The following is a 28,000-nucleotide window of genomic DNA, read 5'->3' as shown; positions in this document are numbered from 1 at the left end:
AGTATCAAGCCCTTCCAGATAAGAAATAAGTTAAATATGTAAAGACATTCTTCTTGAATAAACTTGATTGACTACAGTTACTTTTGACACAATACATAACATTTTATATGAAATAAAACAGCAATAAAATTCATCCTTTCCTTAATTAATATCTGACCCCAGGATAGTAAAACTTAACACTCAAAAAAGGTTTGATGATATTTTCCTTCTCCTGACTCATGTTTCCTGTTGCTCTTCCCTTCCCTTTTTAAACCAACTCTCAAATCCAAGACAGATCTATTTGTCCTACACTCCCATGTAGTTCTCATCACCCTCAAAAAGAATTAACACTGGTCAGTGCGTAATTCTCATGTTGCCTCTTGGCCTGTCCCTACCCTGCAAAACATGTTCATTTGTCTATTGGAGATGCTAGACAGGATCAGGGGAGTGGAGATTGTCCCACAATGACATCAAAGTTATCTCTGTCTGAATTGTGGGAACACAAGGACTAAAGTGGGTACTATACAGTGATCTTCAAATTTAAACAAAAGGGAGCAACAAATGGATCATCTCCCAGGGACAAATAATGTGCCAACCGTGCCTATATGAGCTGAGGCTTGATAACGTTTCCTACATAGAAGGTGACCCAGACTCATTTTGTGCTTTTTGTTTACTCTTTGACAGCCTGAAGGTATTGAAAAAGAAATGACCCAAAGTTTCCTTATCTGTACAAAAGGTAAGAGGATCCTTTAAGTGGTCAGATTGGTCCCAAAGAAAATTTATCAACAGAGTCAACTTATTTCCTCTCCTTCCATGTTGGTTCCCTTGCCATATTGAGTCATTTCAGTGATTACATTTTAAGGATCTAATGGAGGATTGCTTCATTTCACACCTTATTTTCATTGTATAATTTTGGCTAACAAAAAGTATGAGAGGTTTTTTGGTTTTTTGATTTTTTTAGTTCACCTATGACATTGGTCTGCCACAGCCTATTTTTCCCATCTTATATATTTTTGGTTCCTCTTGTCATGTGATCGTGGCACAGTATTGGACAGAGGAAGATCATGATTATGCCCTTTGTACTCTTGGGATAAAGCAACTGAGAGCTACATCACTGTCCCTCCATCACCTGCTTTGTGGCCATCTTGTTGATGATGATCTGATTTTAGTGGGACTCTCCAAGCTTTACCTTTTGTGTGTGTTATTTTATATGTCACAGTCAGTAGTTTTTTGCATTTTTTTGATACATAGAAGTTTAGGCATTAAACTAATGGAAGATAAGGGCCATTATCCAATACATAACATATATATACCATTTTCTGTATGTACCATGATTTTAAACTAGATCAGAGATGTCAGTTTTATCTTTTCTAAAAAGCAACTTGCAAAATAAAAGTAAATAATAGAATCTACTTCCTAATATATTGGTCCCACAGATCAGCTGCTACAGTTTATAAAAGAAAATTATCACATTATCTTTATCGATATTTTCTTTCTAGGAACCAAAGCCTCCAAACAGGTAGTTTTGGACTTGCCAAACAATGTAGTAGAAGGATCAGCCAGGGCCTTTGTCACTGTCGTTGGTAAGTTCGTTAAATTTTGTCTTTCGTGATGCTTTGAAAATTTTGATTGAGATAATCTGAAAAAAATAATAATCCTTAAAATAACATGATGGAGAAATTTTTCTAAAGTATTAGCTGGAGGGAAGTACTGTTGAAGGTTCATCCTCTATGCTTGTTTCCATGTGGGATCTAAAGGAATTACAGTACCATTTTCAAGTCTATGTCCCGGGAAACACTTGTTTTGCTGGATGATGACTGGCATTTAGAAAACAAAGCCTTCTGTTATATAGCTCATTCTTCTGAAATATTAAATTCCCTTTTGAAGAATCAGAATAAATTCTGCTTGTTAAAGATGGTGGGAATTTCCTCAGTAACAGTAAAATATCATTTTATAAGAGGTAAACTTTTTTCTAGCATTAATACTTCTTTAGGAGTGATGGATTACAGTTTATAATCCACAGGGTCAGTTTCTTGAAGAACAAACAAGCAAACAAGCACACATTCTAACTTCCTCTTCTCTCTGGTAATGAGATTTTCAGAAATATTTTTCATACCAGAAACTCCATTAACTTCACCTTTCATGCCTAACTTCTCTTTAGAATTACCTCATGAAAACTTTCCTTGTTTCCACCTTTTAAGTACAATTTAAAGTACAATAAATACTTAATATTAATAATAATATTAATAATATTTATAATATTATATAAATATATAAATATATAATATATAATATTTAAAATAAATATTTAGCACTCAAAAAAGGTAATATTTAATATTTAATATTATTATTATTAATTAAATTATTATTAATTAAATATTAATATTATTAATAAAATAAATTTAATATTTAATATTTAAAATAAAAAATATATAAAATATATAAATATAAATAATAATAATAATATTAATAATAAATAATACTTAAATAAATTTAAGTACAATTTAACTTCCTCTATGTGTCTTTTATCCACAGTTATTAATGCTGAGATGCCAACTTAAAAGCAGTAGTAACCTTCTGCTTTTCTTATTTTTAGGGGATATCTTAGGACTTGCCATGCAAAATCTGGAGAATCTTCTCCAAATGCCCTATGGATGTGGAGAGCAGAATATTGCCCTACTAGCATCAGATACCTATGTCCTTGACTATCTGAAATCTACTAAACAGTTGACAAAGGAAGTTAAATCTAAGGCTTTCTTTTTCTTGTCTAATGGTGAGTCCATTTAAGTTATTTCTGTCCATAATAAATAAAATTAATTGTTACTAATACTACAATGTCATAAAGCTCTTACTGTGATATATTATCATGGGTGGGGGACAGTGGATCTGAACTCTGAACTGGGATGCTCTGAGTCCAAACTAGTCTTTTTTTTTTTTTAATTCAGTATCTGTGTGGTCATATAGCTTCTCAATTCAGAACAATAACATCTCAAATTATGAGTCTAGTATTTTTAATCTGAATATTTTGCCAAGTTACCTTGTTCATTGCTGTTTTTCCTAATAGTAGCTATAAATAGTTCATTTATCAGCTTCTGTTTGTTTGTTCAGTTGTGTTACATTGCAATGGAGTGATTGGATTTGTATATATGAAAAGGATGTATAAATCTTGTAAAATATGATATCAAGGGATGTCTGGGTGGCTCAGAGGTTGAGTGTCTGCCTTTGGCTCAGGTCATGATCCTGGGGTCCTGGTATGAAATCCCACACTGGGCTTTCCTCAGAGAGCCCGCTTCTCCCTCTACCTATGTCTCTACCTCTCTCTCTGTGTTTCTCATAAAAAAATAAATCTTAAAATCTGAAAAAAAAATGCTATCAAGAAAAGACCCAAGGGTATAATTTCTTCAGGTTTTCTTTTCAGAAAGATAACACAAAAGAAAATTAACCTTAAGGAAACGGTATTAAACAATTAGTTAAGGGATCCCTGGGTGGCGCAGCGGTTTAGTGCCTGCCTTTGGCCCAGGGCGCGATCCTGGAGACCCGGGATTGAATTCCACGTCGGGCTCCCGGTGCATGGAGCCTGCTTCTCCCTCTGCCTATGTCTCTGCCTCTCTCTCTCTCTCTCTCTGATGTGACTATCATAAATAAATAAAAATTTAAAAAAAACAATTAGTTAAGTGCCTATAATTACATATATATATATAGTCACATGTAATAAATATCTTGTCATAAAACCCCAGAAAGTAAAATTTATTTTTTCTGAGTAGAGACTCTGAGTTTCAGAAATTAAAATTGATCAATCTAATAATTTATGTCTAAAACCCAAACACAGGGCTTGTACTATGCCATTCTTTTTCTTCTAATTTTCTTAGATTAAAAAAATAATTTCCTGATCTTTTACTTTAGGTTATCAAAAACAGTTGTCTTTCAAAAACTTTGATGGTTCATATAGTGTTTTTTGGCAGAAGAATCAGAAAGGAAGCATATGGTAAAGTATTTTCTTGAAAAAAAATTTTATCTTGAATTATATAGGAGTGATCTGAGAGGGCTTGTGAGAGTCTAAGGGAGTTGAGTTTGGTAGGATTTGGAAGCAAAATGGGTTTCAAAGTGAATTTACAAAGATGAATCAGAGAAGCTAAAGTGTTTGATTATTCTAATTCTAATGCAACCATACACCTGGAGTGCCATGGCAATTTGTCAAGGAGTCTGATCATTCACTGACAATCCCCTGTACTTCCATAATCTAACCTTGTGGAAAGTGACACAGGCTGATCTGCACTTCTCAGAGACCTATGTAGAGTTAGGAGAAAGGAAAGCAAAACTAGAAAGCTCAAGGGGCACCTCGGTGGCTTAGTCAGTTAAGCATCCAACTCTAGATTTTGGCTCAGGTCATGATCTCAGGGTCTTGAGATCAAGCCCCATGTTGAGGTCTCCTTCACCCCCGCCTCTCCCCACCCTTCTCTGACTCTCTCCCTCTAAAACAAACAAACAAACAAACTAGAAGCATCTGATTATACCCCCCTCATCTCCATGTATAGATAATCTAATGAACCATAAAGCAAGAACTTTGTCTGTAAACATGCTGAAAATGACCTACACTTCTTCTTTACATATTAATATTCATAACATTTTACTGACCCAAAGGAAAAAATGCACTATCAGTAAAGATCCTTTGCAGTTAATATTAGCCAAATTAGATGCATCTGTTATCCAAAGGGAACAATGGTAAGTGAATCTGTGGAGTAGATGACATTTCTTTTTTACCTAACTTTTGTCTAACTAGTGATTTGCATTACAGGCTCAGTGCCCTTACTTTTAAGACATTAGAGAGAATGAAGGAATATGTTTACATTGATGAACACGTGCAAAGAGAGACTTTAATCTGGCTTTCAAGCAAACAGAACATAAATGGCTGCTTTGAAAGTGATGGCAAGGTTTTCAACAATGCCTGGGAGGTAAGAGATGAACACAATCAGGCTCTCCTTGCCCCTTTGCATTGCCTATCTTTCCTACCTCTGATCTAATTAATCTGGAACAGGGATATTTTCTGGTGAATATTACCCTTCTGAATCTGCCAGGCATAGGCCTGTAGTTTATTGGTCAACAGCATCATTCTACTACATACTTGTTTACCCCATCTAGGCTTAACTCCTCATGAATCTGCTGTTTGCTTCACTGTCTTTTGTTCTTCCATAGAACTAGTTTCCTTCAGTGTATAAACTGAAAACAGGAGAGAAGGAAGAAAAATCTGGGAAGATAGCATTCATAAATTTGGAGCCAGACAATATGTAAAGGATCCTAACCAGGATCCTTGATTAGGGAATTTATTCCTATTATGGATAGCAAGAAAATTCAGGAAACATATCTAGGAATTTACAGCATTTCAGTGAAACACTCTCCCAATACCTTCTCAAGTCAAAGCATAAAGACCTCGCTTGCCATAGGTCAAAATTCAAATGATATGAACTATGTCCTTAATGGTACCTACGCTTTCCCTTTCCCTATCCATATTTAGGTAAATTGCTAGAAATTTTCCCTTCTGATTTCCTTTCTTTGCAGATAGGTGTACACTTCCATTCCATTCCCTGTGTCTTTTATTCTCCTAATCTTTGTATTTTCCTTTGGAAACAACTCCTCTAATCATGATACTTTAACATGACCTATTCACCTGAAATATTCTGGGCTTTCCTGCTGTATCCTTCTTAATCACCATTCCTGTTCTTGGATTTGGGAATGTAAAGCTAATCCACTTCAAGATATGGACAAATGGCCACTCTGTGTGGTATTCAATTTTAATGCAAATGGTTTTCAGATTGCTATACTTTTTGTAGTGTAGAAAAATGTCTTTAAATCATTCCAAATCTATTCTTCACAACAGTAGCTCCCTGGTAGAGAAGAGCCCTTGTTCTCATGTAGAAAATGAGATTTTTTCATGTTCTCTTCTAAAACATCTCTACATTTTTCTCCTTAGTGAATTCATTACTGACTACTGCTTCAGTTTGTCTGATCTTACCCAATCCCTCTTCCATAATTAAGTGTGTGTTTGTGTGTGCGTATCAAATTGGAAACGAGTAAGAAGCAACGAAAAAATAAAAACCTATACTGTAGAAGAATGGTAATAGAACTTATTATAATTTAAATGGATTCCTGCATTTTATTTTAGTGTTTGCTTCTACAGTTATTTGTACCTTGAAAACTGAGCTCCTCAGATATTCATTTTCTGTAGAAGAAAGAGGTCATATTTTTGCTTAGAGAAAAAAAGAGGTTTATGCTAGATCAGTGGATCTCCAGTGCCAGCTGAATACTGTTTTGTTTGTATTAGTATCTTTAGAGCTCCATACAGCTCCCTCTGTCTTATTCTTGACTTTTTGAATCAGAATCTATGGTGCGAATGCTGGTTTACTTAATGCTTAAGTTCCCCACTGCATTTCTATTCACTGTCAGTTTACAAATTGCATAACTTATACATGCTTTTCTGATTTTATCCTCCAAGATTCTATGAGGGGACACCTGTATGGCTCAGTCAGTTAAGCGTCTGCTTCAGCTCAGGTCATGATTCCAGACTCCTGGGATTGAGTCCCATGCTGGGCTCCATGTTCAGAGAGGTCTCTCTCTCTCCTTCTGCCCCTCCTCCCTGCTTATGCTGTCTCTCTCACTTCCTCTCTCTCTCCTCTCAAATAAATAAATAAAATCATTTTTAAAAAAAAGAAATCTATGAGACCTAACTATTGTTACTTCTCAGGATACTTTTCCAGAAAGGTTCAGGCACCTTCCCAGAAACTTTCTCTCCAAGCAGCAGAAATTCTTTGCTTGCGTTTCCAAATTAACAACAAATAGAGTAAAATAGAGCCATATGAATTGCTTGGAATTCATGCTCAAGATTAGGGCATAAATAGATGTGTATTATGTTTTTAATGTACTTGAGATTAATGGTATTTTTTATTTCATTACTGTAATAAATCTTGATGGATTCTTATTCAGCATAGTTATTAACCATTTAATTTTAAAATTACATTTAAGATGATTTTATGAATAAGAGTATTTGTTCTACTGTTTTTTTCATACTTAGTTTCACTCCAGAAGAATAGCTTTTTTTATGACCTACTGTCCTCTGATTAATTATTCCTTTGTGTTTAGGGTGGAGAAGAAGAGAACATTTTATTCACTGCATATGTTGTTGGAGCCTTCCTTGAAGCTGGACTCAATTTCACTGTATGGCTTCCCATCATCCTTGAATTCCAGTCACTTAAATGCACATTAAATTAATTATGGATTCAGAGTGATCTGAAATTCTCAGACTGAATGAAACATCAAGAGAGCATTTAATTCATTACCACCCCTTAAATGAATACTGCTCAAAGATTTTTTGATTCGTAGAAACTGGTGATGAGCACTCTTGAGTTCTTCTATAGGGAGAATACACAACTGCACACATACACAAGCTTTTCATACCATTTTGGGTATTGAAATAACTTCTGAAGTTTGGCCATGAATTTCGGGTGAAGAACCCCTATTCTATGTATAGGCATAACTTAATATTCTATTTGTCTAACCAATTGAGTGTGTAAACATTTTCAACTTAAGCATGATTCATATTGGCTACACTCCATCTCAAATTCAGATTATCTGACTCAAAAATCTATTTCTGAACTAAGATAGCAGGAATTTTCTGAGTCATTAGAATATGTCAAAAATCATCTTTAGAAATATAAACCTCTATTTTAGATATTAGAGTAAAATATCTTAGGTCTAAAAATAAATTCATATGCTTTGCCACATAGAAGAAGTACATATTATCAATTAAAATATTACTGAAGAGATATAAAACTACTATTTTCATATTATGTATATTTTATTTCCCAAATACTAATGTTGCCATTAAAAATGAATTTTAACAATTTTATAAAGTATAATACATGTGTACATATGAACAGGTTTTTAGGTAAAATATACCTCAAGGATATACTATATAAAGAATGATTATTTTAAATATTCAGCAAGCTTATGAAGTATTCTGATATATTTTTAAAATATATTATCCCTCACCTTAACTAGTTTCCTGCTCTACGAAATGGACTCTTTTGCCTAGAGGAGGCACTGGAAGATGGTGTCACCAATGGCTATATCCATGCAATTCTAGCTTATGCTTTTGCATTAGCTGAAAGAGAGAAGCAAGTGGAATCCTTACTCCAGATCCTCGATCAATCTGCTACCAAAACAAGTAAATATTATTATTCACTTTTACTAATGGGGATGACCTTGAGAATAAAGCAATGAAACTTACTTAGCAACCATATAGGAACCCTGTCTTCACTGATAAGTTTCTATTTCTCTTCTGGGGTTTCTCAATGGCCCCTTTATCTCTGAAGAACATTACATATTTTCTACTTCCTTCTTTCTCCTTTCAACTAGTTTCTTTTCAAATGAGTGAAATAAAGGAAATCAAGCATTGTGATCATGCCATAGACCAAAAGTACTGTTTGTGGGATTTAATCACATACCACTTTTAACCTTAGGAAGTTGCTATTGGAGGCTTATTAGTGTGCTAGGGCCTCCATAACAAAATACCACAGACCAGGTTCCTTAAACAACAGAAATAAATTCTCTCACAGTTCTGGAGGCCAGATGTCCAAGATCAAGGTGTCAACAGGTGTGGTTTCTTCTAAAGTTTTTCTCTTTGGCTTAGAAGATTTGGACATCTTCTCCTTCTGTCTATACACGGCCTTTCCTCTGTGTGCCTGCCTATTTGGTGTCCCTTTTGTGTGTTCAAATTCCTCTTCTTATTGGAACACCAGTCATACTGGATTAGGGCCCACCCAAATAGTTTCATTTTAACTGAATCACCCCTTTTAAAGGCCTTATCTCCAAATACAGTCACAATCTGAGGTACTGGAGATTAGGACTTGAAATGTGAATTTGAAGGGGACTCATCTCAGCCCATAGCAGAGGTCAGGAATGGAATTTGCACTGTTCTTATGAGTAATTAATGGTGTTTATAGGGACTGTGTGAAAATTCTTCCTTTTCCTCAGATAATGTGATATATTGGGAAAGGGCAAAGAAACCCAAGACAGACACATCCCCATCCTTTATTCCTCATGCACCTTCTGCTGAGACCGAAAAGACTTGTTACGTGCTATTGGCTGTTCTTTCCAAGAAAACTCCTGACCTCACCTATGCGAGTAAGATTGTGCAATGGCTTGCCCAACAGATGAATTCGCATGGGGGCTTCTCTTCCACTCAGGTGATTGATTGTTCTTGATAATAATAACAATATGTGTAACACAAAAGATACTACTTTTCAATAATCTAGATAGCAAAGGTAATCATAGAAAATGCTTTTTGAGATGAAGAATATTCGATACTATGTATTCTATTATTAGTCAACAACTATTTATTGGGCTGTTGTTGTGTAACAGACACTCTAGGAAGAACTCTCTATTGGTATAAATGAATAAACTAAAGCCTCTTTTCAAGGAATTTATTACTAATTTCTACTTTCACGTATACAGTAGAAGTAGAATACAGGTCTAGAAGAGATTGTTGTCATAAGCACTAGAGTCTTGATGATAAGTTAGATATCCAATGATACTATATATCAACCAGGAAAAAAATATTTCCCTCTGTTTCTGTGATATATACATTGGGAACAACAATGAAAGGAATGAGTAACAGAAGAAATGGGTACAAAAAGAATAGTGGTTTGTGTCTTAACGGAAAAAAATTAAAATTGAAAGAAATGCAGTCTCATTCCCTCAAAGGAAAGCTTTACTTCCCTCCTTACTTTCTTTACTGTAGTCTTACTTTCTGAATAAAACCATATTAGTGTATCTCACAGCATCCTTTTCTGATTCTGAATACTTTCTTCAAAGATCAATGGGCATAAGCATTATCCAAGGTAACCAAAATACTTAGCAAATGGACATAATGGAAATATCATATGATAATATAATATTATATTATGTCAATTTTTATAAAAGATTTGGCACTATTTTCAATGCAGAGATTACACTTTGTAAAATCCTTGGACTACTAAAATCTGAATTTGTTGAAGGAGACTAAATGACAACAATTGCATAGCAAATGTATTTTTCTTTTTATTTCTTTTTTTTTTTTTTTGCAAATGTATTTTTCTATTGTTTAGGATTTGGTTCTTGGTGTTCTGTTGACCTGTCATAGGAATATTTTTATGAATCGACTTAAAGTTAATGGCCAAATGATGACTAATATGGCATCATAACAAGCTGAGATCTTTGCTTCTACTGTTCTTTGCAGGACACTGCTGTCTGTCTTCTTGCTATGACCCACTATATGAAGTTCACCTTCTCTAATGATCAAAACACTGTCACCTTAAGCGGTGAAGAATCCAATGAGATGTTCCAGGTCAACGGTGACAATCGCTTACTGGTCCAGCGTTCTGAACTAAAAAAAGCACATGGACAATACACACTAGATGTGGAAGGACAAGGTTGTGCATTTATCCAGGTAATAGAAATCTACCTGAGACAAAGATAAATATTTTCCAGTTAAAGAGCTAGACTATCCTTTCAGTCACAGATGGAGTGTTATTTTCCATTGTGTATTTCCATTATTATCTCTGTTCTTTCTATCATTGATATTTTCTATTCAATAGTTGAAAATGCAAGTTATTTTACAAAAAGATACTCTTAAGCATAGCTAGATAACTGAGGTTTCTTGAAGAGCATCACTGTTAGAAAGCATTCTGATGTTTCCATTATGTCAAGATTATTTGTTTATGTAAAGACTCTTGGGTCTACTGAAACCTGGATAATTACATTTTGCCTTATTCCCTAATGATAAAAATGTAAAAAAAAAAAAAGTGCAGTAATAATGAAAATAGAGAAAAGTCCTTCAGTTCTTACTACAGGATATATGAATGGATTTTCTTCTGATTTGGCATTCTTTCTAGGTTACCCTGAGGAATAATGTACTATTACCTAAAAAAGCATCTGGATTTTCCCTTTCCTTGGAAATAATCAAGAAAAACTCTTCAGATACATTTCAGAGATATTTTGACCTGATAGTAACCCTCAAGTAAGTGTTCCATTTTGTTATCAACTCCTGGGTTAGAGAGATCCTGAGTAATAGATTAAAAAATAATTGTTTTTTAAAAAAAGTAATTGTTTCAAATACTAGCAAAATGGAATATTAATAATGGTGACCACAATGAGTTCATATGTTGGTGGTGACATTTCTATAGCATAGTCTCTTTCTAGCTCTGTGTGTACAAGCACAGTGCAGTGCTTATGCAAGTGAGAATTGTACTGTAGGCAAGTATGAATTTGAAAGCTTCTGCATCACTGATATTCCAGAAATGCCTCCGTTGTTTCATGTTTATGGAAGTACCGTTGGATTTAGACAATGGAGGTGCCAAAGACAGGCACAGGTGGGCCAGCATGAGAAAACTTATGGATGCTTATTCTCTAACTGTATAGAGCAATATTTTAGATTTTTATTTTTTGGAGTAGATAAAATAATTTTCCTGAGTTAAAATATAATTTATAGGCTCCCGGTGCATGGAGCCTGCTTCTCCCTCTGCCTTTGTCTCTGCCTCTCTCTCTCTCTCTGTGTGTGTGACTATCATAAATAAATAAATAAATAAATAAATAATTAAAAAATAAAATAAAATATAATTTATAGGTGCCAGAGAGTTTTAGTCCTCATTAATACATGGGGAAACATTGAATACAATTCATTTGGGGGATTTTTCTTAGGATTTCCAAATGAAATCTCTTAAACATCAGAGCTAAGATAAGAACTGCATACACCATGGAACTCTCAATTTTGTGTCCCAACAATGCTATCCAGAGTTAGGGACATAATCTACATGACTTGGGGACATGGCTACTCTAAATTTCTACCAACACCTTGCTTTCTAAACAAAGATATCCTTTAAGTATTATGCAAATCTAAGGCTAACATAAGTATATGTGATATAAACTTATCAGCTTTGTTTATAAGCTATGACTTTGAGGCCCCAAGGAAGCTTAAAAGAGATTGGGGAGATTCCAGGTCCAGATAATTCACTCTTTATCCCAATTTATATGTCCCTTGTCTTTCTAATTTTCTAATTGTTCCTATTCTCAGATGTTTGAGAATCACTTTCTTTCTTTTTTTTTTTTTAAATTTTTTTTTTTTATTTATTTATGATAGTCACACAGAGAGAGAAACAGAGGCAGAGACACAGGCGGAGGGAGAAGCAGGCTCCATGCACCGGGAGCCCGACGTGGGATTCCATCCTGGGTCTCCAGGATCGCGCCCTGGGCCAAAGGCAGGCGCCAAACCGCTGCGCCACCCAGGGATCCCGGAGAATCACTTTCTTTAGGTGTTCCCTCTTCAGTTTTTTACCTTTGCTCCAGATATATAGCCAGTTGGTATCTATGTATCCACCATCCTTGCCATGAGATAGGTCACTTTTTTAGGCTATTGTCTAAACTTGTGTTGTTTTTAAATTTCAGGTATACTGGAATTCACAATAACTCCAATATGGTCCTTGTTGATGTAAAAATGCTGTCAGGATTTACTCCAGTCATGGCATCCATTGAGAAGGTAAATAATAGAAGACTACACTTTCAGTCCAGAAAAAGAAATTGTGTATAGATACAATAATTTGTCAGCCAAACAAAGTCATGTAATTCATCCTTTACATAAATATACTCAAAGTTCATTTTTATTTTTGCTATAACACTGGAGAAACAAGTATTCTTAATTTGAAGCAATTGGCAGTCATTTTTCCCATAGGTCATAATTTAGTTCTTTATTTAGTCCCTACTTGTGTTTATAAAAAATATCATGGCACAGACAACATCCATAATATAGATACCTGAAAACTGGTTAAGTAAAAAGCATGAAAATATTCAATACTAGAGGTATTCTTTAATATTTTAATCTCCATCACTCCCTGCCAATTTCTATAAAGCTTGAAAACAATGGCCAAGTGATGAAGACTGAAGTCAAGAATGACCATGTTCTTTTCTACTTGGAAACTGTAAGTTGAGTAATAATTTTTTTCCCCATGGCTTTCTTTTCTTTTCTGAATGTCCTTGGATGCTTGTATTTTATTCATATGTAAATGAATATATCCAGTTGACCCTTGATCAACACAGGTTTGAACTGCATGGGTCCACTCACACAAGACTTCTTTTTTATAAATGCAGTACAAAACTGTAAATATATTCTCTCTTCCTTATGATTTTTTAATGACATCTTCTTTAGCTTGCTTTGTTGTAAGAATACAGTATATAATACATATAACCTACAAAATATGTCTTGTTTATGTTATTGGTAAGGTCAATAGTAAGCTATTAGTAGTTCAGTTTTTGGAGAGTCAAAACTTATATCAGATTTTCAACTGTGCAGGGGGTTGATGCCCCTACAGAGGGTCAGCTGTATATATGACAGAGTTAGTCAAAAAATATGGGACATTAAAGATGATCAGTGCTCTTCAATCCCACTGATAATCTATCTTCTCCCCACTAACTCTAACATTATTTTATATATGCTTTTGCTACTTGACTAGGTGACTCTCAAGTCAGAACTATCATTTCCCTGTTTTTCATTCCTCACAGCATCTAACATGGTATGGTTACAGAGCAGATGTATAATTCTTTTATAGTTTGGCTTGAACTCCAACAAAGGCTAGCAAGAGTTTTAGAGTCATCCCTTCTATGTGTACATCATGACCATTCACACCTGCATTACCCTAATGCTTTCAATTAGATTTCTTGGACCTCAATATAAGAAATGGAACTTAAAATTTCATATAATTTAATATCATTTAACTCATTATTTTGTCATTATGTAAGATCCTGATACCCTAGATCTATTTAATTAAGTAAATCATGAACTCCCAGAGATAATTTGTTCTGTGATTTTCTTTTTGTTGCTGATGTATTTATACCTAATGTATTTATAATTTGTGTCTTTGTGTGATGCAGACCTGACATATTTATAATTTGCATCTTTACAGGTTTTTGGGACAGCAAACCACTTTACTTTCACTGTTGAGCAAACCAACCTTGTGTCCAACATTCAGCCAGCCCCAGTTATGGTCTATGATTATTATGAAAAAGGTAGGCAAGCAATGCCTATGTCCTAAAGCTACTGACTTCCTGAGCCTCTACATTTTCCAAAATCATCCTCCGTCATCAAAGACTAAATGATGACTGCTTTTACTTTATATATTGATTTTTTTCTCCCTACTATATATTTTGTCTGGGCCATTTTCCAGTTACCAGAGTTTTTCAGTGCCTAGAATCCTTGTGATGTGAGAGGGCTCCCCTTTAACTTGAGATACATGCTGAGCTTTAAGATCTCTTTGTTGTTATTTTTGTCGTTGTCAATGCCAAGAATTACATTTCATGCTACCTTAATGGACGTTGATTTGAGAAGGGGGGGGAGTATTTTGAAATGTTATAGGAAAGTCTTGATAGATTAATTTCCAAAACAATTATTCAGATGTATAAAGACCATAAAAATTTTCCCTGGAAAGTCAATGCTATTAGTTTCTCATTGAATGCCATACAAAGTCTGTCAAGTATTTGAATTCCTGCTCTATCATTTACTAATTGAATGTACTTCATTAAATACCTTAAGCTTAAATAGGATATTTTTGGATATAGAAATTGGGGAAGTGATTGATTGTCTTGTAAAGATTTTGGAAAGATTAGGCCTGATGTACCTATATTGTCTGACATAATCTGGTTATAGAAAGTTGGAGATTTAAGATGGGTGAACTTACTCTTTATTTTCCAGATGAATATGCCCTTGTTTCTTACAACATCAATAGTGTTTCAGCTTCCCAGTAAGACAAAACAAAGCCCAGGAAGAGGTAAGAAAATTACAAATATTGAAAACATTGAAACCATTGAAAATACATCTGGTACTAAAAGGAAAACCTAAAAAAAATACAATGGATGAAGCAAAGAGAAGTCTGTGATACATCACAGAGTTTGAATAGTTTATGTGTTCTAGATGCGTATTATGATAGTCATTAAGATTTTATTTTCTTCAAAATAGCTTTAAAGAATTTACAACTATATGGGACACCTGGGTGGCTCAGTTGGTTAAGTGTCTGGCTTTGGCTCAGGTCATGATCTCAGTTTCCTGGGATCAAGGCCCATATCACACTTTCTGCTCATCGGGGAGTCTGCTTCTCCTTATGTGCCCTCCCTCTCTCCATCTTTCTCTCTCTCAAATAAATAAATAAAATTAAAAAAAAAAAAAGAATTTACAAACAAAAAAAGAATTTACAACTATATATGTGACTTTTACTGATGTCTCATTTTTAAAAATCACTCATCTTTGTTTTATAAAATTGATAGGTCATTAAATACATATGTACCTATATTTATACATATTCACATATATATCATATATGTATGTGTGTGTTTGTGTATGTGTGTATGTATGTATGTTTTCTTAGCTATATATATATGTATACACACACACACACACACACACACACACACACACATAGTTATTCATCGTTTAAACTCTGTTTTTATATCCCAGGTGGAAAGCTATTTACTATGAACTAACTCATTCTTCTTTTTTTTTTATTTTTTTTAAATTTTTTTTTTAATTTATTTATGATAGTCACACAGAGAGAGAGAGAGAGAGAGAGAGGCAGAGACACAGGCAGAGGGAGAAGCAGGCTCCATGCACCGGGAGCCTGACGTGGGATTCGATCCCGGGTCTCCAGGATCGCGCCCTGGGCCAAAGGCAGGCGCCAAACCGCTGCGCCACTCAGGGATCCCCTAACTCATTCTTCTGTATCAAACCTGGAAGAAAACCATGAACGACCTCCTGTACTGAATATACTGCAATCTGCCATGACTTCTTATCAGATTTTATTTCATTATTATTCCATAAAATGCTCTCATTTCTCATCTAAGTCTGTGATTTTCTTTTCTTTCCGTATATTATACAGAATTTTCATCCTAGAAAACTCAAGATTTTCTTTGAATACAACTCTCATAATTTGCTTTATTGTCATCAATTCTAAATTTAAGCTTTTAGACATTGTGATGTACATAATATGGAATCCTCCAACATACAGAGAAAAAGAGAGAAAGCCAGGGTCAGTGGACATGAGGGAAAGAGACTAAGTTGCAGAGGACTTCATTTGAGCTCAAGGAAATAAACACATGCAACACAAAACACACAGACTCTTCTCCATGAAAGATCATCAAAGAATGGGGGGAAAATACTAAGGAAGTCATAAATGAATTGATGGATTTATTGAGTTTCCACACATGATTGAAAGTGTAATCCAAGGGCATTTTATCTTTTTTTTAAGATATTTATTTATTTATTTATTTATTTATTTATTTATTTATGAGAGACACAGAGACATAGGCAGAGGGAGCAGCAGGCTCCCTATAAGGAGCCCAATGTGGGACTCGATCCTAAATCCTGGGATCATGGTCTGAGCTGAAGGCAGACGCTCAACCACTGAACCACCCACGCGTCCCAAGGGAATTTTATCTTTTTAAAAAGCATTTTTATTGTACTAATTTTGTCACTTATTACTGAAAAGCAACATTCGATTTTGCTCAACCTAACACTACTGATAAAGCAATAAATTAATATTGAGAAAACAGAGGCAGGAAGAAATTGGAGAAAATAAGGATAGAAATGAAAACAATTTCTCTACTGACTTTAATACAGGCTTCTAACCCTGCTGAGAATACTGCTACAGGCAAGAAAAAGATACAGATTAGTTCTCCAGCTGTAGGGTTAAAAAAATTGGAAACAGTGTTCTGTCATCAGTGCCCCACAAATTAAAAATACAGTGTCTTAATAGATGATGATTAGACTTACTTATTTTTGTAGTCTCTCTGCCCAGTGTCTACTGCTTATAGTGCCCACGTTATAACTTGGCCCTTAATAAATGTTTATTAATCGATTTATCATAGATAAACTGCTGGTGTCAATCTATATCTGGTGCTGCAAAAGTTTATTTCATTGTGTTAAGAATTTTTTTATGCCTTCTAAGTCTTCTTATTTTATCAAAACTTGGCACATCAGATGTGTATATATGACATCAGTATTCATAGTTTTTAAAAACACCCTAGGCTCTATACATACTCAAGAGTTTCACTCAAGGAAAATATGACTCTTCTAGTACATTTTATGCTAAAGGTTCAAGTAAAATGAAGGGAATTTACTTTGTGGTAAATAATGTCTTTTTGTGGGAAACTTCTTTTTTGCCTAAGTAAATAATTCTAAATCCCCATTTTACTTAGCATATATTCAATAGTTAGTCTGCTGGTATAATAAAATTGTTTTTCAAATTCTAAGCAGCCAAAGAGGTTATGGGGAGGCCTGCTACCAGCTATGCCTCAAGGCACAGATAAAGTTTAGAATTTAATGTTTATACTTGCAAAATTTCTTGGTAAGTATGAAAGATGACAGGGAACTGGGATCTAAATATATTCTAAAGAATAAGACTATTAATGAACAATATAGCTCTGTTACTTGCCCCTTGCATTGAAACCTCTTTCTAGTTTATATTGGACAGACAACCAAAATCATTTCCTTGGTCTACATTTGAATATAAAATGGGACATACCAGATGTTCTAGTTTAGAGTGTTGAATGGGAAATGCCAAGTTTCAATGTGACTGTGTGTGTTTCTGTGTACACGTGTGTATTTAAGAAGGGATCTTTAGTAAACTAGACCGCCATGGACTATTTCATGGAGGATGATGTATAGCTCTGATCTAGATGAGGCTCGTGTTATCCAAGTATCACATGACACTTGCCCCTCTTGCCCCTCTATACCAAAGTACTTGGACAACAGGAATAATTCATTCCATCTATCATGTTTTTATGTAGTCATTACACCCTTTTTGCATTTTGAAATAAGTTATGTATACATTTAACAAGTACATGAAATACCAAGCCCTAACATCCTCTTTACTGTCTCCTAGAAATCTCATCCTTTTCGTTCTCCTCCTCTTTCTATCAGCTTTTTCCCTTTTATCTCCCTTTTATCTACTTTTCAGCCTCCGTGAATCCCACTGTCTATTGTATATTAGTCAAATGTCCCACAGACACCTCAATGATATCCATCATTTACCCCTAAACCAGGTTCTTTTACTGAGATACCCTATCTCAGTGTGTGACAATATCATCACTAAAGAATTATCTAAGTATCTCACCTCGTCCCTCACATTCTACTCATTCATTGTTGATAATGACCCAGTGTTCACCTACCAAATGAATAACTCATTGATCCACTTCCTTTTATCCACACTGCCATGCTGTTTTAGTTCAGACCATCAGTCTTGAGTGCCTATGTGCACCAAAAACCTCTTCTGGACAGTCAGGCTATATTGGTAAATGAAAATAGTAAGAAATGGCTATCCTTGTGGAGCTTACATTTCAATGGGAGAGATATACAATACATGTAATATAATCAAACAATAAATGTAAGCATAAAATCAGCAACATAGATAAGCAAAATTTAAGAAATTGGAAGGTGATAAGTGTTGTTGGAAAATAAAAACTGTAGAGATGGGTAAGAGGATCCAGAATGTCCAGGGAGATGGGACAAGGAGAAGGATTGAAATACTAGGTAGATTTACGTTCAACCTCATTGAAGCAGTGACATTTGAGCAAAGATTTGAAGGAGGTGAGGAAGTTAACTGCATAGATGTCTGAGACAGTGAGAAAAACTAGAAAAACAGGAACTTGTGTTTAGCTCTGGCCTCGGGCAGGGTACTTTTGGATGAATTATAACTATTAAGCCAATCACATTATCACAGTTCCCACTGAAAGGGAGTGGTGTCTGTGGGGTCTAGGTTCCCTACAATATAGACTCTGAGGTGAAGATTTGTGGGTAGGGAGTTTGACTAAAGAGGGCTTTAAAGAATAACACCAGTGGAGGATAAAAGAATCTGGATTATACAGAGAGAAGAGTTGAGCTGTGATGAATCCCAATAAAAATCCCAGACCATTGAGCTCTTTGGTGCTAGAATGGGTCTTTAGAATTCTCCCATCTTAAGGTAAGGGAGCTAGGTCTTTATAGCATCAAAGCACCCATTATGGAATATTACTCAGCCATTAGAAACGACAAATACCCACCATTTGCTTCAACGTGGATGGAACTGGAGGGTATTATGCTGAGTGAAGTAAGTCAATCGGAGAAGGACAAACAGTGTATGTTCTCATTCATTTGGGGAATATAAATAATAGTGAAAGGGAATATAAGGGAAGGGAGAAGAAATGTGTGGGAAATATCAGAAAGGGAGACAGAACATCAAGACTCCTAACTCTGGGAAACGAACTAGGGGTGGTGGAAGGGGAGGAGGGCAGGGGTGGGGGTGAATGGGTGGCGGGCACTGAGCGGGGCACTTGACGGGATGAGCACTGGGTGTTATTCTGTATGTTGGTAAATTGAACACCAATAAAAAATTAATTTATTAAAAAAAAGCACCCATTATGGGATACCTTAAGGGGATGAAAAGTCTCTCTTATACTGAGGGAGATTTTCAGAGCTGAATTCATCTGAGAGCCAACAGCATTTCTAGCAGCTGGGATTATGAGTATTTCTGCCATAGAGAATATCTAAAGGACACACCACAGATCACTACTTTGGTCTAGCACTGAGATATAAGAACCAAATCAGACTAAGGACCTATACAAGGATGTCTCCTGGTATAGCATCTGGAATGACTTTGCTCCTTGGTAGAAAAGGAGAGAAAGGAGAGAGAGAGAGAGAGAGAGAGAGAGAGGTATTCAGGAGATTCAGGAGAAGAAAACTCTTTTTCTGCTGACCCTCTTCTTTAAGATTGAGATATTATTGGGAATGCATAATGTTTGCTACTGTAGAAGCCAAGCTGCCACTAAAGAGGCAAAAAAAAAAAAAAAAAAAAATACTGACCCACCAAGTGGCAGAGAAGAAAGAATGAAAGAAATGCCTTGAGGGCATGGTAAGCTGCTGAACCAGTGCTAATACCACCCTCCTCAGAATTTGTGCCAGAAGAGATAAATGTTTGATATTTTTAAGATCAGCATTCTGTTACATACAGCTCTTAAAGATTTTCTCATCTTTTTTTCCCAATTCTTTGCCTTTTTTTTTTCCTATCATATTTTTATATAGAACTTGTAATGTCCCCTTCTTAAAGTTCTTTCTAGATTACTAACCCCAGGGAAATCATTTTGAAGAGGGGCTAGTACACGTGCTGATTGACATGAACCCCCCCTATTGTTCACAGTAATGTTCTTCACAATGAGAATTTGGGGGGGGCTGTGCATGCATGCATATGTGTGATATCTTGATAGGGACTTTTCCAGGGTTTTCTAAGTGTCAGGCACTTTAAATATATTAATTTATTTAATCCCCACAACAAGCCTATAAAATATTGTTATTATTATTCTTGTTTATGGACAAAGAAAGAGAAGCACAGGGAATTTAAGTAACTTATTCAAGGTCTTTCCTCTGTTAAGAAGTAGGATCCAAACACTGGCTTTCAGACTCTAGAGACTTTGCACTATAACTGCTTTGCAAAAAAAGGAAGGAAAATTCTATACACAAATCACATACTAATATTGAAAAGACGAGTTGAATAAATGTGTTTTCCTATGGGCTACAATAAAAGTAGAGCTTTATTTGTGTAAAGAGGTTGCATTTATTGCAAACCATTCCCAGCATGGTGCATTCATTCCCAGTCACACTCTGCCTTAAAGACTAAGTATGCCTCCACTGGCAAAAAGATTCTGGAAATTTTTATAACTTGCTAGAGAAACTTTGATGCCAAAATCAAAACAAGTTTACAGACACCTTATTATTTTCTGTAACAGTACCTCAGAAGAGAACACTGTGAGCTTGCTACCCTTGACAGAGCCCCACCGCAGGCACATACTCTGTGGGTCTTCACACAAAGAGAGGTCTGAAAGAAGAACACAGATGAGCATTGCTTACCATCTATTGCATGAAATATCAGCCTACTGAGGTTACGGGTAAAATTCTCGTCATGAACAGGTTCTACAGAGGGCAGGACAAGTTCTCATTTGTTACGTGACTCGTGACTTGTACTAATTTCCTGGCAGATTTCTTTAAGTCCTTTAGCCTCTACCCTAACACTGAATGTTATGCAAAGTAATGATAGTTAAAGTTGGCAAAATGGTTAGGGAACTTCCCAGAAGTTTCATATTTTATTTTTTTAAGATTTTATTTATTTATTCATGAGAGACACAGAGAGAGAGAGAGAGGCAGAGACACAGGCAGAGGGAGAAGCAGGCTCCATGTAGGGAGCCCAACATGGGCCTCGATCCTGGGTCTCCAGGATCTCGCCCTGGGCTGAAGGCGGCGCTAAACCGCTGAGACACCCAGGCTGCCCCCTTTCTTTTTTTTAAGATTGAAGTTTCATATTGTAATGTTAAAAATTATAGATACCACCTGAGGACCTGTACTTTAAAGAAAATGAAGCAAGAAAGGAAGGACAGAAGAGAAGTTACACTTCAAAACTAACTAACTTTGGAACTGAGAATATATTTTCACTAAGATGGGAAATATAATTTCCTCTTTCTTATTTTGACTTTTCATGAGAATTTATTATCTACTTACTTTTTATTAGTATATATTGCCTATATACTTTTCAATAATTTTTCTATGTAGACAACAGTAACTGGATATAAAATGTCTTTGTGTATTAAATATATGACTATATTGAAATAAAAGCACACAGTATCAATAACTGCAATATATTCATAAATATACAGACTTGGACTTACATCTTCTTTATATTTCATTTGACTATTACTGGACTCATTCTCTTGATTTTATAAAGGAAGCCACTGCTCTTTTGAAAACATTTACCATAAAGGAAATTCCAAGATACATTTTAGACTAGAGCAATGACCTTGAAATAGATTTTGTTTGGAATTCTTTATTAGTAACTACAAGGAAGCCTTATTCCAACATTGCACATTTATTCTTCATGATGAAATAAATCTCTGCTTTACAGGATGAAAAAAATGTACACTGGAATGTATGTGAATAGAAAAAGGCAAATTTCCCATATGTTGGAAGTGTGACACCAATTTTGCCTGATGAAAAACCCAAGCTGAGAATCAGAAGCAACTGTTCAGCATTCCCTATTGAAATGGTATTCTTATTCATTGAATTTATCCCAGAAACATTCTGTGTGTGTCTGTATTTTTGTGTGCATACATATTTCTGTTATTGTTACTATTTCACATTTAAATTTCACATTTAAACAGCTAGATAACTATACCAAATTTAGAGAGTGTATTTGGGAGATACACACACGCACATGTGTATGTGCACACATATACACACAATGGCTACTCTGCAAAATTCACTTTGGAGGTCCCAGGAGGACACCTCAAAACAAGAAGCAATCATAGTCTCAGTCAGATGCAACTGAACTACAATCAGAGGCAAGTATAAGTAGATTAAGAGAATCATTCTCCGAGTATCATAATTCCATGGAAAAAGAAAATAAACCATAATTCCAAACATAAGTCCCAGATAGAAAATTATAAGGGTAGATACTACAAATTTTTGTTGCTAATTGGCAATCTAGAGAATTCTCATATGGGGAAGTCTCTTTAGTTAGCTTAAAGGTAGATATATATTTATTTATCAGAGGGGTAGCTATTCAAATATTTAATAATTATGATTGTCTCTGCCAAATCAGGTCAGATTACATGTACATGTGTAAATATAAATTCAATTCACCTTATTAAAAGGAAGTGTCCTGCAAATTTTTCCTTTCCTTCAACAAACTTAAATGTTTATAGTAATTACCGTGTATTTAAAAAATTCCTCATGTTGAATTTCCTCTAATTGATGTTAGATTTAAAGCATCCAAATTACAATATATTAATAAAGTCTTAGAAAACATTTGATTTCCAGATATGTCCCACAGCTGGTATGATTTATACTCTGCATTTTAATTAATAAAAATGTTCTAAATGTAAGTACCCTTTCAGAGTCACACTTTGGAGGAAGTGTTATGACAAGGGGCAAAGAAATGCTAAGGAATGGAAACACATGAAGAGCAGTAGATTTTTGTTGTTGCTTTTCATAAGGGATAACATAAATGATCACCAATCTGAAACTGCTTCCTATGTGTGATGGAGAGAAGTATTAGGTTAAAGACATAGTCTTAGTCAACTAACTGGAACCAATTTTCTTTAGATTTGGCCCAAATCCTCAAAGTAAAGAAATATACAACATGAGGCTGTCTTTTTAGAAAGAGGTGAGTGAAAATATAACAAGAAGAAAACACAAGTTAATGCCTCCTTAAGTTTACCATACCCTATGTCAGCCTTGTAAAAGAAAAGGGTAAACAATTCAGCCAGCAAAATTGAATTTATTCAAAAATAGCAGAGGAGTCACAATTTGACACAAACAAATTATGGTGAACCAGAGGCAAATCCAGAGAACAAATGAGGACAGCATCATTTTATAGAGGAAAGGGGGAAGTTGGGAGGAGTTGTTTTGAGCAAAAGTTTATTGAAGGAAAATGAGAGTTTGAAGCAGTGGTAGCTTCTTACTGGCTGCAGACAAGGGCACCTTGTTGTTACTGCTAAAAGAAAACTATCCTTCTTCCTGCTGGCCAAGCTGTGACAAGTGTACATGCATAAAAGCCCTCTTTTCTTGGCTTGCCAACTGCAATTTTTAAAAAATATTTATTTATTTATTTGGGGGTTGGGGACAAAGGGTGAGAGAGAATCCTAAGCAGGCTCCACATCCAGCACGGAGCCTGACATAGGGCTCCATCCCACAACCCTGAGATCATGACCTGAACTGAAACCAAGAGTCGGATGCCCAACTGACCGAGCTACTCAGACACCCCTACTAACTGCAATTTTGAGTTAGGTTTCCTTAACATATTTTCACATCTGAACACTAGATGTGATTGACTTTAGTCCTTTTTATTATCTGGAATGTGCAACAGTGGGAACCCAGCAAAAGACACTTTTGGTTGGAGAGGTGTATCTTTCCCTATTAAAAGAATAGTGTAATGTAATGTACACCATGATGACTGCTGCATAGTGCATTTGAAAGTTGTCAAGCAAATCCTAAGAGCTCTCATTATGAGAAAAAATATATTTTTTCTTCTTTTTCTTTTTTTATATTTATATGAGATAATGAATGTTAATAAAACAATGCGGTAATCATTTCATAATATATGTAAGTCAAATTATTATACTGTACATCTTAAACTTATACTGGGCTGTATGTCAATTATATCCTAATAAAACTAAAAAAAAAAAAGTGCTTCAAACACGTCATAAGGTGGGTTCAGTGAATAGGAAGAAGTTCTCTTTCCTGCTAGAATTAAACTCTTATGCTTTACTCCCTAAGAAATGCTTAGTTGGGAGCTGGGGCAAAATTCTATGCAAAACCTAAAGCTGACGAAAAGCTATAAGTAACTCAGAAGGTGCTTGCATTTGTTAAATATTTAAAATAGTGTTAACATTTATTAAGGGCTCATAATAGTCTCACTATTAGAAAATTAACCATGAATAAAACATACCAGCGGTGCCTCTGAGATTCTGACAGCCATGTGCAGATGTAACATAAAAGAAAACATTTACATGGGAACATGATACTCTGTAATAGAGATATATATTTGAGTTATTATAGAAGTCTAAAGTACCAACTACTTCCATTGGAGATTCGTGAAGTTTTAAAGTGAACCATGAAGGAGAAGAAACAGAGCTGCAGAAAGCAAGTCATGGAGAGACATTCTACAGGATGTAGCACATACACAAACACAGAGAGACAGAGTGTGTGGCTCACATAAGAAATTGCTCGTGTTTTCATAGAAATTAGCAAAGTACATCTGTAGGGAAGTGGATGGTGCTAAAGTGGGCAGGGTAGTTAAGAATCTTCTTAAAAAGAAGAGTTTGGTGCTGAAGAGTTTTGAATTTATCCTGTACCTAAGTATGGACCATTAAAGAGTTTTTAAACAGGACATAATATCATTAATTTGCATTTTAGGGGGGAAAAAAGTTGATTTATTGGTGGTATAAAATGATTTCCCACTGTCTTCAGTAAAGGGGCAATATTAGAGGCGGAGCCCAGCAGAAGAAATCCTCTGGGCTGCATGAGATCACAGCAGTCCTAAGATTGTCTTCTGAGAGTTTCTTGTTTAGTCAAAGGCCCAGAGTAACACAAAATAATGGGCAATAGTCTTGGAAAGGGAAAGGAGCAAATACATTGTAAAAATGGGGTAATGCGGGCAGCCCTGGTGGCCAGTGGTTTAGCGCCGCCTTCGGCCCAGGGCATGATCCTGGAGACTCAGGATTGAGTCCCACATCGGGCTCCCTGCATGGAGCCTGCTCCTCCCTCTGCCTGTGTCTCTGCCTCTTTCTCTCTGTGTCTCTCATAAATAAATAAATAAATAAATAAATAAATAAATAAATAAGAAGTATAGGTAACGCTAATGAAGGAATAACTGTAGGAAAGATGTGCCTTGTGGCCCCAGGTTAGGTGGTATCCTAGGGAGTGGCTGAGTAGGAGCTTTTAGAAGATAGGCCAGTACTTTAACAAAAGCAATGTGTGACCAGCTGCCTACCAAGATATGAAGACACTGACATTTATGCAATGGAAGGCTTTCAGCAGAGAAAAGAGAAGAGAGCTCATTTTTGAAAGGTTAGCACTGATAACTATGGAAGACTTAGCTGGATTAGAGCAACACTAATGGCAGAGTTAGAGACTGTTGCAAGAGACCAAAGAAGGGTATGTCTTGAACAAAGACAATGAGTAAATGGTGTTGGAGTAAGGGAGAAATCAATTGTATGTCTCAGATTGCAATAAGCTAATGCTTTCTGATTTAATTAATTTAGTAGGAAAGCTCTTAAGACACACACACACAAAAACACTACCCTTACGTTATATCCTTCTCAGGGATGTTTTGAGTTATGTCTCTGGATGTTTTGAGTTATGTTGAAGAAATTCTAAGTTGTAATTGGCAATACAGGGATGCCTGGGTGGCTCAGTGGTTGAGCATCTGCCTTCAGCTCAGGGCGTGATCGTGGGTCCTGGGATCAAGTCTTACATTGGCTCCCTGCAGGAAGCCTGCTTCCCCCTCTGCCTGTGTCTCTGCCTCTCTCTCTCACACACACACATGAATAAATAAATAAAATCTTTTAAAAATGGAAATGCATAGGTATTTATGCACATTTTTGTTTCTTATGTCTTAAAAGGAATCTGCAAAAATAAGGCAGGCCAGTCTTAATTATTGATTCTGTGTTCCTCGTAGCTTTATGACCCATTAGTCGGTGGAGCAGGCAACTCTTGATCTTAGGGTCATGAGTTGGAGCCTTACACTGAGAGCAGAGTTTACTTAAAATAAGTAAATAAGTAAATAGAATTCTTGCCCTTCTTCTTTTCTTTCTCTCAGGTCAGCAAATATAAATATATTTCCCAATTCCTCACAAGATTCCTAATTTACTGAACCTTTACTACATATAAAAGACTGTGTTAGCTAAGGTGAAATCAAAAGAAAAAATCTTTCTGCCCTCAAAATGATTTCATGAGAAGTCTTTGAAGAAGGGGTGCCTAGGTGGCTCAATCAGCTAAGCGTTTGACTCTTGATTTCTGCTCAGGTCATGATCTAAGCTGGTGAGATCTAGCTCCTTGTCATTGGCTCCTTGCTCAGCAGAGTCTGCTTGCAATTCTCTCTCTGGCTCCCTCTGCCCCTCACTCTGAATACCTGCACACTCACACGCTCTCTCTTGCTCTCTCTCGAATAAATTTACTTTTTAAAAAAGTATGTGGAAAAGAATATAAAGAGCCATAATCAAAGTGACATGAAGAAATCATAAATAAACAAAACACAATTCTGTGTCCTTGATATCTGGAAGAATAGGACTTGGCATACAGTAGGCTCTTAATATTATATAATGAATAAATTGTGTAATGAGTGAATATTATATAATGAGTGAGTTATGTGATAAGTAAATGAAAATATTATGGATGCTTCATATTTTAGTTATCAAGAGATGTATTATCTTAGGTCAGCTTCCCCAGACTCAGATTCTGAGATACAAAGAAATGAACCAGGGAGTTATTAAGAAAGTGCCACCGGGGAGAAACTATAAAAAAAAAAAAAAAGTGAGGGAAAGCACTTTTTTCCCTAAAAAAGGGAAGGAAAGAAACCAGTCAAGGGGGCATTTGATTTTAGACAATGTCTTAACTTCAGTCCGTCCCATGTCCAAGAAAGGAACCTAAGTTTTTATTCTATCACCAGACAGTTACTAGTGATGGGCAACCCCCAAAGCAGTGGCAAAACCCCAGGGACAGGCCTCTTAAAAAGTTCACAGAGGCAAGCTGTTAGAAGCGAAGCATAATGAAGCTGAGAGTGGGGCCTAGGGCTAGTAAAAGGGATCTGGGACGCGTGGGTGGGGAATTGGCTGTCAGCACTACAGGTGCATCTCAAAGGGAGGGTGAACTCGAAGGGACTCCTTAGAGAATAGAGATGATAAGAGTGAGGATAGCATAAAGAACAAGGTTAGTGAAGTCTTGTGAGTGGAGAATCAAGAGAACGTTGAGAATAGTAATAATCCAGCTCTGCTGAAACATACAACAAACAAGAAGTCACGGTGAAAAAAATTTGGAAGAGTCTCGGTGCCATGTTGTGAGGCACTTGGGTTACAGTTAGTCATAAAATCACCCTTTGTGTTTAGAGTAGAGGAATAAAATGATTGGGGAAGGAGTTCAAGACCTCTTCAAAAATTACTCATTACTTCTGCCAGAATAGGAAAAATGAGACGTCTTTTTACCCATTGAGAAAAGAGACCACCCCCACATGCCCCCCACACCCCACACCCAGAAATCCAGAGGAATTATTTTACAGAAATCGATCTGCAGTTAAGAGATTAAATAGTAAGAATATGGTGATGATAGTCTAAAACAATGTTTTATCAATGGGAGAGTACTACTCACAAGAGGGTGATAATAATGAAAATGATCAAAAGGAAATGGGGCACCTGGGTGGCTCGGTGGTGGAGCATC

General features: G+C 35.7%; 1 protein-coding gene across 3 annotated transcripts in view; it reads left to right on the top strand.

Moving 5' to 3' along the window:
• LOC121480055 (ovostatin homolog 2-like) overlaps nucleotides 1-22,486 on the top strand; it is a 52,177-nt gene extending 29,691 nt beyond the window's left edge. For 2 of the 3 annotated variants that reach the window (XM_041736329.1, XM_041736327.1), the window contains exons 22-36: nucleotides 664-715; nucleotides 1,479-1,562; nucleotides 2,576-2,752; nucleotides 3,883-3,964; nucleotides 4,775-4,931; nucleotides 7,114-7,188; nucleotides 8,032-8,197; nucleotides 9,007-9,218; nucleotides 10,250-10,459; nucleotides 10,905-11,029; nucleotides 12,454-12,544; nucleotides 12,915-12,983; nucleotides 13,965-14,067; nucleotides 14,750-14,825; nucleotides 21,972-22,486. In XM_041736329.1, the coding sequence (XP_041592263.1) occupies nucleotides 664-715; nucleotides 1,479-1,562; nucleotides 2,576-2,752; nucleotides 3,883-3,964; nucleotides 4,775-4,931; nucleotides 7,114-7,188; nucleotides 8,032-8,197; nucleotides 9,007-9,218; nucleotides 10,250-10,459; nucleotides 10,905-11,029; nucleotides 12,454-12,544; nucleotides 12,915-12,983; nucleotides 13,965-14,067; nucleotides 14,750-14,802 (1,656 nt within the window). In that variant the 3' untranslated portion in view covers nucleotides 14,803-14,825; nucleotides 21,972-22,486. Of the gene's footprint in view, nucleotides 1-663; nucleotides 716-1,478; nucleotides 1,563-2,575; nucleotides 2,753-3,882; nucleotides 3,965-4,774; nucleotides 4,932-7,113; nucleotides 7,189-8,031; nucleotides 8,198-9,006; nucleotides 9,219-10,249; nucleotides 10,460-10,904; nucleotides 11,030-12,453; nucleotides 12,545-12,914; nucleotides 12,984-13,964; nucleotides 14,068-14,749; nucleotides 14,826-21,396; nucleotides 21,576-21,971 lie in introns of those variants that run through there. The other variant, XM_041736328.1, reaches the window with a different exon arrangement.
• The last annotated feature ends 5,514 nt before the right edge of the window (nucleotides 22,487-28,000 follow it).

Source organism: Vulpes lagopus, chromosome 21 (assembly GCF_018345385.1).
Source record: "Vulpes lagopus strain Blue_001 chromosome 21, ASM1834538v1, whole genome shotgun sequence".
NCBI lineage: Eukaryota > Metazoa > Chordata > Mammalia > Carnivora > Canidae > Vulpes > Vulpes lagopus.
This window is presented reverse-complemented; position numbering and strand designations above follow the sequence as displayed.